The sequence below is a fragment of the Aulostomus chinensis genome, chromosome 17 (genome assembly GCF_037954235.1).
Source record: "Aulostomus chinensis isolate RoL2024-O1b breed Wild chromosome 17, RoL_Achi_v1.0, whole genome shotgun sequence".
Classification (NCBI taxonomy): Eukaryota; Metazoa; Chordata; class Actinopteri; order Syngnathiformes; family Aulostomidae; genus Aulostomus; species Aulostomus chinensis.
The window spans coordinates 25,328,431-25,340,526 of NC_141336.1; the positions used below are offsets into that span (position 1 = coordinate 25,328,431).

At 49.8% G+C, this 12,096-nt stretch overlaps 1 protein-coding gene across 3 annotated transcripts in view; it reads left to right on the forward strand.

The window, feature by feature from the left end:
- The window catches only part of lrfn5a (leucine rich repeat and fibronectin type III domain containing 5a), a 100,496-nt gene that overhangs the window by 87,796 nt on the left and 604 nt on the right, over positions 1 to 12,096 (forward strand). For all 3 annotated transcript variants that reach the window (XM_086182521.1, XM_086182522.1, XM_086182520.1), the window contains 2 exons: positions 9,149 to 9,422; positions 10,767 to 12,096. The exon at positions 10,767 to 12,096 is cut by the window's right edge and continues 604 nt beyond it. In XM_086182521.1, coding sequence (XP_086038647.1) covers positions 9,149 to 9,422; positions 10,767 to 11,687 — 1,195 coding nt within the window. In that variant the 3' untranslated portion in view covers positions 11,688 to 12,096. The remainder of the gene's footprint in view (positions 1 to 9,148; positions 9,423 to 10,766) is intronic.

Genomic DNA, 12,096 nt, shown 5'->3' on the forward strand with positions numbered 1-12,096 from the left:
TTTCACTTTCTTATTTCCACTGATATTCCAGCCTGAGCTCAATTACTGCATTTTCATCTGTGAAGAAGCTGCAAGGTGTTTGGTGCTCGACTGAACTGAATCATGTCTTTGATCCACTGTTTTCTGAAGAACGACAACACTTTATGCGGTGTATTTTCAGTGCGAGCATTGTGTTCTTTCTCTACTTCCACTCCCGCATCCACTGAGCGGCGTCGTGACCCCGGCAGATCTTTTCTCTTCCGTTTGCTGTTCCTTTTGTGGGGAGTCTGTGGATCGAGTCATTCACGCGTCCCGTCTCTGAGCCCCGGCCGCTAACTCTTTACTTCACGGTCAGGTGAAGGGGAGGTCGATTATATAAAGGGATGACCTTTTCCACATGACCTACCAGAGGAGGCACGTGCAGTCTTTGGTCTCTACACGCGGCCGGTTTTATTGGGCAATTCACCAGCGCATCGATGACGGTAGTAAACCTCAAAGCCAACACAGACGATGACAGCCGTAGAACGTCCGTGACATTGAGCGCGCTCAGAGGTTCTCCTCTGCAGCTGAGGGTCTGGAGGAATTAAGACGTTCATAAATGACGGATGATTCATGATCACCGTGTTCCTGCACAGGTTGCTACACGTCTGGCACTGATTGCTATAAGAATCTTTAATGCTTTGCTGGTCAGTATCAACCCATCAGTCGATAATATCTGGCTTAAGAGCTTCTAAAAAAGACCTCCTCGGGGAGAGTTGCTGCTAATTCCCTGGAAAACCTCTTTTCAACTGTGAGATGGAAAAACTCTCCATTCTCAAGTCTCCAGGTTCAGGTGGAGAGGACGGACCCTCCGGGTCCTCCGCGGTGGCTTCAGCCACGCCGGGACTGGTTGAAGATTCCGGGGAAGCTCACAGGACAAACAGGGAGGCTGTGAGGGCCTGAAACTCTGTTCCTCCTCCACCAGGAGCCTGAGGTGGATGCCACGGAGGCTCAGGCTGAGGGGGTTCTACCAGTGGTCCACAGGTAGCTGTGACAGGACGCGGGCTCACAACAAGCTCACCCCATTTATCTCATCTGCTCCGCCTGTTGTTTGCTTTAGCCTCTCTTCTTTCAGCAGTTATTTTCCACTCCAGCAAACCCATTGGGCTACAGGGGCTGGTTGCCATTTGCCAAAAAAACTACACATCAAGCAAATTGTGTGGTGAGCTTTTTAATGAGGCTACACAATAGGGGGTGAGGGATGCAGGCTCTTCAAAGCCCCGCTCCCCCTCCCTCCCCTGCTCTCTCCCTAGCAGAAAGTACTTTATCCTTGCCAACGGGCCCTCCAGCCCAGGTGAAACACCTCGCTCAGCGGTGCTTGCGGCGCAAACAAACATCCATGTTTATCCTACTGTAATGTTCCAATTCAGACTTTATAGCACAGTAAAAATACAGGCAGCCGTGGTGTTGTGTGTAGCATGCAGGAAATGCAGCACTACACTATTACAGATGGAGGATGAGTCCTTGGACCGGTGGCCACAGGCTGAGAAGGACCGTGAGATAGTATGGGAGCAAGGATGGATCGAAGGAGACAGAGGAAACATATGAAAGAGAAAAGGCTGATAGACATGATGAAACAATGAGAGAGGAGCTGCCGAACAGAGCAGAGGGAAAGAAATAAAATCAAAAAGGGCGGGCAAAGACAATAGAAGCTGGCGTGACATGAAGCCTACAGGAAACACTAAAATAAATCAAAGGAGGATTTTAATCGTATTTACAACCGAATGCAGGCTGGGAGGAAGAACAAGAAGGAATCACGTGGTGAGAAAGAAGCAAAGCAGCAGACGTTCAAGAGGAAACGACAAGAAAAAAGATCCAAATGAAAAGAGAGCGACTGAGGGAAGCGTGAGAGGGGAAAAAAAGGAAGGTTGTGGGAAATGTCAGGAGGAATAATTAGAAAAGAGGTTTGTGGTTGGAGGATAAACACAGGAGGAATCATAGGAAGAAAATATTGAGAATGCATAAGTGAAGGGGGGCGTGGCAGGAGCCCACCCCAGCATGAGGGAGCGGTGTCGAGTCAGCTGAACTGGAGGACGGCGCTGAGGTGCAGACGGTGCTGAAACGTCTTCCCTGCTTTTACTGCATGGCACGTTGAGAGCGGCCCCGCTAGTTCGCACTGAGCTCAGCAAGAAGTGCTAAGTATGGCGTGAAGATTGTCAGGTGTCCAGGTCAGGGATATCTGGGGGGGTGCTGAGTCCGCGCCTGTGTCCAGTTGTCCTTGATTCCCCTGATGGCTCTCAGGCTCTCCCTCCCTCTGACCCTCCAGAGGAGATCCCAGAGTGAAGTTCTCCCATCTGACAACCAGAATTTGTTGCCAGTAATTTCATGCATTGACGCAGCAACGCAATTTGCTTTACTTCAGATTGCATGCAACATTAATTTAGCAGAAGTGGTGGGTGCTCCGTGGAGCCAGTTGAAGTCACGTGGGTGGAGGGGTCGCGCTTCCCCCTCCCTTCAGTTTGTTGCCTGCTTTTGAGGTTTCGTGGTTTAAAGTTTTGTTCATTTTGTGCATGAAGCAGAAGAAAAGCATCCCAAGCAAATGAGAGCAAAACGCTCACAAATGAAACACAAGAAGTGAAGTGAGGACGTGAACAAACCTTGCGTGCTGCTGTCGTTCATGGTGACCTTTGAACTGGCGCCTCTTTCTCAGACCTGACGAGCAGAGCAGAGACACGACCTGATGCGACCCTCGTTTAACCCTCGTTGAAGCAAAGAAACGTGGCTCCTGTGTTAAGCTCCTCGTCTGTGGTCAGAGGGTGTCAGAGACGAGGAGGCGGTGGCGGTGAAGGTCCGGGACAGCAGGAGTTACGCCGCCTCAACGCAGAGACGGAACTTCAGGGTCAGGACGGTCAGCTGGTGCGACCCGCTGAGGATCCTGGTAGCCGGACTCGGGTTCCTTCTCAACTTATGGCGCTCTGCCTGACGTCTGAAGCCTAATTTATCATTATTATTTTATCATCATCTTATTTTCAGAAGCTCTTTTCCATCCACAGCCCCAGACATGTTCATTCATCTGTCTTTCAGAAGTTGATGCCGCACCCTCTGAGACGGCGCCGTCGCTCCAGCTCAGCAGTCCCGCTGTTGGAAAATGGCAGCCGCCGATAATTAGGTTTTGTTGTGTTTTTTTATGAGGTGCCAACATCATTTATTGGAGGCTGTAATATTATGACCCTAATTAAAATCACAATTTACCCCCCCCCCCCTTTATTATTGTAGGTCTTTATTGCTAGCTGTGGAAATATGACTGGACCAGTGGCTCGTGGCTGAAATGAACGTTTTCAGCAACTGTGAAACTGACATTGACCAGGGTTTAATGAATGGAAGTGGATGGAGGGGAGAGCAAAGCCCACCTGGCCAAGGATCACAACCCCGGTCCACCTGTGAGGCCTGGCTGTGCGGGCGCCTGTTAGCCGTTAGCTCTGGCTTGGGGGTTATTCTGCATGCAGCGGAGATAAGACGCTAGCCTCCGGGATGTTTCCTGAACGCCTGAAAGACTCAGACCTATTAGCTTGGCATTGTGCCATGTGCTGTGTAAGCTACATTAGCATTGAGGTCAGCAATAATGGGCCGGTAGTTGAACTACCATTAATCCTCTTCACTTTGTGCTTAGAAACCAGTCATTCTTAATTACTTCGACTGCATTCACACCCCTCGCTGTGGCCTGTGATGTCACATGGGTGGTTGTGCTGAATTGATCTTTTTTTAATTTGATTATGATTAAATGATTAAATGTGTTTTGAAAACATTTACTTGATGTCACTGCATAGCAACAAAAAAGAGGACGTGAGAAAACGAGGACCGGTGTTGTGGTGCTGCTGTTGCCGGCGCGCGGTTGACTGGACTGACAACGTCCCCATGTTTCAGGCCGTTTAGCCTCAGCTTGCCTGGACTATGGGAGCATGGGAGGCTTTAGCCTGGAGCGCAACCCTAAAATAATTGGACAAACTACTTTTAGAAACGTATCTGTGACCCACATTTTGGTCCCGTCCCTGTTTCAGCAGCGCTGCTGTGCAGTTTAACGTCGTTCTTCCTGTTCAAAGACTCCTCACGCCAGCGGTGCTCGTGATGACCTGCAGGAGAAGCCCGACGTTTGCTCCGATTCCATCTCTGCTCTCATTTAACCACAAAAAGTTCTGGAATCAAAACGGCTTTACTATCATGATTTTGACTTGTTTTTAATGACAGAGGTCACCGAGGGCTTTGTGTCTCCATGCAAGTGCATGGTTTATTTTACCAAAAACATTCAAAAACACTCAAGATTCTCTACACTTTAAGCTGATATTAACAGCTCAGTGACGAGTTTCACTCGTGGGTCTCTGGTTTGTGATGTTGGAGCGTGTTTCTGTGCCACATTTCTGTTCTCGGGAGCATGGCTAGGAGCACCAGGAGGCGCAGGTGCTCCGGGACAGGTGCCACCACTTGAGCAAACCACCCCGGTAAAGCGTCGACCAGGATGATGGTTGTGATTCTGATCAGAATTTAAATGCTCAAACCTCCACCTTTTCCCATATCGGCGTAAAAGTTGAGGTTCAAGGTTCAGTCTCAGCCTCTGAAATCGTAGGAAGAGAATAAAATTTCAAATCCTCAGCGTCCAAACGTTCCTGCTCAGAACCACTCCTTGTAAAGATCTGTTGCAGTAAATACGAGGGGAACCAGTTTAAAGCAGAACGGCCTCTTCTGCTGTTTGGGAGCGGCGATGGACTCGTCCTCTGCGTCTGAGCGCTGAGATCTCACAGTGAGAGGACGGAAGCGTCGCCTGAGTCAGGTGCCAGGAGGAGGTCATTAGTTCCTCTCAGACTGATCACCAACAATAAATTGGACAACTTCTGCGTCTTTGGTGAAACGCAAAAAAATAACATGACCTCCCAGCGATATGAAACTGCTAATGAGCCGGCCCGAAGTCGTGAATATCGTCTGGAAACCCCAGAAAACCAACCCATCAGCCGCTGCTGTCACACGCGGTCTGACGGAGCGCCGCAGAGATTCGGTCTCTTATCACTTCAGCTGGGCCCAGAAGCTCCTGTCTCGTGTGCTGAATCATTGCCAAGGATGTTTTTTTTCCTTGGGAGTGATGCATGTCTGCGGCCTGTAGGCTGCGTCCAATATGTAATCAAGTGAAATGACCTGAAATGGAACAATCTGGTGTCATAGTTCACTCTTCTGGGTGCGGTGTTTATCTTGAGACAAAGAGCTGAAAGCAACCGATGGAGATAACATGTGCCCTCTGGCTGCATCCTGGCCAAACACACGCACACACACACACACACACACACACACACACACACACACACACACACACACGCACACAATCCCACGTGCATTCACATCATGCACACACAAACAACCCTACTGGTGTGCTGGCGATGAACGTTGGCAGAACGCCAAGGAGAGGCGGATGTCACAGGAGGAGAAGATTCCTGTCAGGGAAGTCACACGCATGTACACCCAGCATACAGACATCAGAGTGCGAACGCATACTCACAAAGACTTTCCCTCGATCACACTCGTGGTAATGAAAGTGTAATGAAAGCCACAAAACACACAAACACGCGCACGCACGCAGGCGCCCTGGGCTGAGGGCTTGGCAGAGCGGAGTAGATAGATTAGTGTAATAGTCTCGGCCAAGGCAATCATCTGCCCACTGTAGAGCTTCACGTGCTGGCAGCAGGATCCGGCTCAGACACAAAGAAATTAGTCACAATGGCTGAGTCAGTTGGGATGAGTTCACAATGCTAACGGCTCTCACAATCAAGAAATAATTGTATGCAAGGCAAAAAAAAACCAAAACAAAAATCCACTGATTTGCATGAAAATGCATTTTGTGAAGTTAATGTGCGATGGAACAGAGTCCAAAATGTGTCAAACTCATTGTCAGTATCTTGATTGTTCTTTGCATACGAGAATTATGAATAAATACGACCTGACAATCTTAATTTGAACAATGAAAACTGAATATGTAATGCAGGTATTTATCATTTGGCTGAACATTGTCTAGGAAACAAGTGTTATTTGTGGGCCCCACAAAAACTCATTAAATCAAGTAATATTAGTCCTGGTTGTAGTGTTGGTGTTCTGGTATCCACCCTCCATGGGCCTTAAACTGTCAGTCACATCCTTCACCAACTCTCTGAAACACTGGCAACAAAGACAGGAGTGAGTGACATCACGGAAACTCTCTGACTAATGAGTTTTGGGTCCATGTGGTTTCACCAGAGTCCTCGTTCTTTCTGGGATGAGCAAAAGCAAGAAGGCAGATTTATGGGAAAAATGTCTACCAGCTCTCGCTTTGATCTCTTGGATCGTACTTTGATCTCACAGTTTCTTACTTTGGTGTCAGGGATCTGACTTTCATCGCTGACTGCTTTGATCTCCACAGACAGACTGACAGATTCTTTGCTTTATCAGTGAGAGGAGGACGGCAGTAAGTCAAGCAAACACACACATTCCAGCAGTGTGTTGACTTGCTGTGTTTACGCTCCAGTGTGTGTAGCATCTGCTTGTGATGGTGATGGGCAGAGCGAAAGCTTTCAATGTAAAGAAGTGTTCCACACACATGAGCACACACACATTTGAATGCGTATCCCAGAGACATGCAGTATTAATTAGTGTGTAAACAGTGGTCTCTGTGTGTGAGCACCACTGTGTTTAAGCCGGCAAGACAAAGATGAACTCAGACTGTGCAGGCAACACGGACTCATAAAACAAACACATCTCTTTCTACAAAGATATTTGTGTATTTCTAGCGCGCGCACACTCACACACACACACACACACACACACACACACTCACACACATGCATTTATGAGCAGAAACAAAGCTCAAGGCCACAGCAATAATAGAGGAATTAATCTCTGTCTGGATGTGTGTATACAAATGTTGCTTGCTTGTATCTGAGCTCGTAGGAGCGGATGACATTTGTTCCTATCATTAACTTGCACCCTTCACTGTGTGTGTACGCGTGTGTGCGTGTGCGTGTGTGTGTGTCGGGGGTGGGGTCTTTGATAGCCAAGGTTTGCCTCCACAGTGATAAAAACATCCAAGAGTAGCAGAGGGGAGCGGACCTACGGTCAGCCAGCGTTCAGACGCTCCTATTAGTATTCATGGGGTCGTATAGATGCTCCCACACGGCCACACACACTCGCACAGCCTTGTGCCGTTATTCCATCGAGGGCGCGCTAATGACCCACTGCTACATTCTGTCTCTAGCTCTTAATACTAACCATTAAACCTTAACATGTCTTCTAACCTTCACTTATCTCCAACTTTAAACCAGATGCTTAACCTGGCCAAACTGGCCTCTTGCTGCTCTCGGTGCGCGCGAGGGCACCGACTGTGAACTAGCTGTCCTCTCCGCTTTTAATGAGGAATTTCATTTGCATTTTAATGAGGAAAAGTAGGAAGAGCTGACAAGCCATTTTAAAGCAACTGAAGGAAAGGAGTGCGAGTGCGCAGTGAAGAGTGTCCGAGTTAACAAAGTGGCGAAGAAGCCTGAGTCATTGTGAAAAAAGGTTTACTTTCACATTAAACTGTGAAAACGGAGCAGAAAAGATGAAGCACCCATGAGGCGAAGACGGCCAGTCCCTCGTCCGTGTGGGTGTTTGCAGCAGGCTTCCCCTGTTCTCGGGTGCCAGTTTGCGTACAGCATGAACGGGAATATTAAATCATTTAATGGAGCGCCGTCCTGCTGTTGACTTTTGTGTTGTGCAGCCCACACAGCTGAGCAGCGCCTATTGATTCCTCATCATTTCTGTTCTTACTTCCCTCTCCTACTCTACAATTCTGTCCTCCTTCAATAATATATTAGAGGATGGTGTTCTATGGCTTTGGAGAGCCAGCAAGCAGAGGCCAAACGAATGATTGCCTGGGAAAAAATAGCATTCAGGAAAGCAGACGGTCGACTGTACGCCAGGGAATAAAGCACCACACTCAAGTCAAAAAATGGCGGGGAGGAAGTTGTCCAAGGCATTAGTAATCAATATCTCTCTATGATAAGAGGAGAGACCCTTTTACCCTGTAGGCCTGTTATCAAAGCAGACACCGGAGCCACGGAGAGTTAGGACCCACTCAGAGTTTGGCATCGTTTGACCTCATGACATCCGGTGTTCATGAAGAATCATCTCATCCCTTATCTGCTGGCCCTCATCTGATCAGCTGACTGATGCTTCAGTCACACAGATGTAAAAACCCACTGAGCGCCGCGCAGCCGGCGAAGAAACGGCTCCAAAGACAGACGAGCGAGAGACAAGTGGCCTGATCATAGCGAAGCATTTCAGCAGCGTTGAGCCTGGAGTGGCGCTGAGAGCAACCTGAACCGGACCAGAGCTCCGCCTCCCCCCACCATCGGCTGCTTCTGTCAGGAGGGAGAAGCCGTCAGCTTCCCTGTGTCAAATTACTCTGCAGGGGTGTCAGTGTGGTAGACATGCTGACGTATACACAGCCCTCCCAACACGACACACCTGTCACCTGCCTGGTACGCCACGACTGGACAGGGTTCCCATTCTAAAGCAGTGCGTCGTCCTAGTGCCCACAAACAGGGACCTTGACCTTCCTGGTCCACACTGATTGATTAAAGGTAAATCTTAGTTGTTCCGTTTCTACTAACAATGCATGCTAACTAGCTGCTAGCTGCTAGCTGCTGAGCACCCTGAAATACACACATTCACAGAGCAAAGCCTCTCACCCTGCACCTCCCACACCAGCAGGAGCTCCAGCTGGCGGGCGAAGTCATGTGATGCAACCAGGGAAATGAGCAGACAAGAATCCATCACACACGTTAGCCAATCCACTCTCATGTCCAAACGTGAAAAGGCTACGTTTGTGCAAAACGTATCAGTTCTATGATAAAGGCCTAAAATGTGTACGTTTGTTTCCCCTATTCTTTTCTATTGGAACGCTGGTAGGTCATGTGACTCTTTCATGTGCGTTAGCAGGATCACCTCTATTTTAAACACACATAGGCCTTTCTCTTCCTCTCCCCAGCGGCTAAGCGATCTTTCAGACGTCTGCAGCGGACCACGACAGCGTTTGCTGTCTCTCCTGTTCCATATCTTCAGAGCGGGAGGAAACCCTAACCTTCTACATCCTGACACACCCAGGAATGACACGTCTGTACTTCCTGTCTCTCCACAGAATGATCCCCCCATCAAGCAAGAACTTCCTGGTCAACAACCTGGCAGCAGGGACCCAGTATGACCTGTGCGTGCTGGCTATCTATGATGACATCATCACCTCGCTGACAGCCACCCGCGTGGTGGGCTGCGTGCAGTTCACCACCGAGTCGGAGTACATGAGGTGCCATTTTATGCAGTCTCAGTTCCTCGGTGGGACCATGATCATCATCATCGGAGGCATAATAGTGGCCTCGGTGCTCGTTTTCATCATCATCCTGATGATCCGCTACAAGGTGGGTCTCTGTCCTCCTCATCAGCTTTGGCAGCGAAGCAGAAAGAATAATAGGATTTATAACGGGGGGGGGGGGTGATCAGCATTCCTGGCATGGGGGTCATCTGCTAGGCTGGGCTCACTTACGGACACATTCCTGATTTTTACTGCTGGTAACACTTCCATGCTGGATGCTTACGACAGACACTCAGCAGCCAATTTGACCACAGAGGTTTTCAAAGCGAGAGGCGGGGCTCCCCAGGGGGGCTCCAGACAGTTCAGTGGATGGAGGTGAGAGGAAATTAGATATCAGATGACATCATGGGGATCAGCGTCGGTCTGGGTGATGTAGAGACACTGTGGTGGTGGGGGGGGGGGGGTGTTAGTGGCGGTCCTGGAGGAAGGAGAATTCTGTTCTTGCAACATCAGAAAGGGTTTAAAACCAGCGCGAAGCTCAGACATCAGCACCGCCGCATCAGCTCCTCCCCCTCTGTATTTACGACCCAGGTTGTGTTTGATTTTGCTCTGACGGACTTTTATGGGGGCGACGGCGTTGTTCTGTAGCGCTGGAGAGTGTTTTCTCTTCTTTAGTTGTTACCTGGGGACAAGAGATGCAAATCATCCGTGAGCTCTTTTTAACAATTTAGTGTTTTCTCTCTCTCTCTCTCTCTCTCTCTCTCTCTTTGCAAAAAAAGGAAGAGGAAAGCGCCTCAGCTGGCGATGTTGACGTCAAGAGTGGGGGTTCAGCAATGAAAGGCCCTCTGAACTCCAGGGTCATCTTTATTGGGATGTACTCAAACCTCTCGCTAACATCCTGATGTGTTTAGGATCAGTGAAGCCGGATTTGATGCTGGCGCGTCGGCGGCAGCTTTCGTTGGTCGACCGCAGGTGACGATTTCCCATCTCCATGGGATCTAAACGTCCTGTAAATCGTCGTTTTGGCTTAAAATGAATGAGCTTGACTTCGTATCACCAGCCTGCCTCAGGACACCGAGACGTCACCAACGAACATTTCTAGTTTAGACTTCCTTCAGCAACTTATTCTCATATATTTTTCACCTTTCTTGGGGGGAGGGGCTGTCAGACTTTTGATGTGATGCATTAAACACTTCCAGAGTAACTGCCAATGACAAGTCAGCAGAAAAAAATAAGCAACTCTGCAACATTTAAAGAAGGGGAAGAAGCGAGCAGCTGCGTTTGGATGGGAGCGAAGTCCATTCAGCCGACACGCCTGTGGGGGGGTCTGCTTTCCCTGTGAGAAATAAAGTGAACCACTGAGTCCTGAAATGGACGTGTATGTTCAGGTCAAGGGTTAATATCTCGCCAGTCACTCAAAACCCTCGCTGTCCCTCTGTCTGCCCCTCAGGTGTGTAACCCAGGTGAGGGGGGTAAAGGCATCTCGATGTCCATGACCAACGTTCACTCCCAGACCAACGGCCAGCAGTCGCAGGGATGCACCGTGACTCCCAGCGTGTCCAAGCACGGCTCGATCGGACTGGAGGACCTATCAGGAGCCACGAAGAAGAGGAGTGGGGGGGCGGGCGGAGGGGGGAAGGATCCGATGACTCAGTTGTCCAACTCTCCGCTGCCCGACAGCTCCACGGCGACGTCTGTTCTCAGCCAGCCCTGGGCGGCCAGGAGTCCCACCCCTGGAGCCGAGGAGCGGGAGAAGGCGGGTGACGACAGAGCTCAAGCTGGCGTGTCCTCGCCCTCTGGCTCCGGCTCGCTAACCAAGCCAAAGCGGAAGCCCGCCCCGGGGAAGCCTGGCTCAGCTACCCCGGAAATTTTCCCCACCTTGTCCCCTCGCCCTCCTTCCTCCTCCTCCTCTACCATCTCTTCCTCTCTTCTCCCTCCCTCCACCCCTCTGGAGAACCTCAACACCAACCGCAACAACTCCACCTCTCTTAACCAAACCCCGCCGCCCTACACCCCCTACGCCCCCTACGCCAGCCCTCTCATCACCCCCAGCCCTGCTCCCTCCCTCCGTTTCAGAGAAACCCCCATCCTGCGCCGTGCTCCTCGCACCCATTCCTACTCTGCCAAGTACCAGACTCTCCCTGTGGAAGAAGGGGGGAGGAGCAGGGCGAGGAGGAGGTACTCCCTCAGTGAAGGAGGCTCAAAGACTCACTCGTCCCATCAAGGAGGCGGAGGAGCGCCCAAATTAGGGCGCATAATGCGGAACAAAAGGAGCCAATCAATGAGCGGGATGCTGCTCCCCAAGGATGGCGATGGAGACTCAGAGAAGGGCCGCTGTGACTCGGACTGGATCCTGGAGAGCACAGTTTGAGGTGGAACCATGAGGGAACTTTGGTTTACCCATTATTGTTTATCCTGCGTGTGTGTGTGCGTGTGCGTGCGCGTGCGTGTGTGTGTGTGTGCATGTAGTTTGAATTTGTTTATAGGTGTATGAGTAAGATCAAGGTGGGGTTGTGACTCACGAAACTGTTACTGTTTAGAATGTGTGTCTCCTGTGTGTGTGTTTGAAGTTTTGTTTGTGCGTGCGTGAAACAACACTTGTGTGACTTCTTCTTTTCAACCTGTTTTTTTTTTAACATCATAACTTTTCACAAGGATTCTTTGTATTCTGTTTACAGTTTTTTTCCACTTTGACAGTTTCCTATCTGTTTTTGCAGTCGGTCATGCAGCAAGTGGAGAACTTGCCTTGTCTCGTCGCGTCCTCGCGTTGTCTTGTTGGT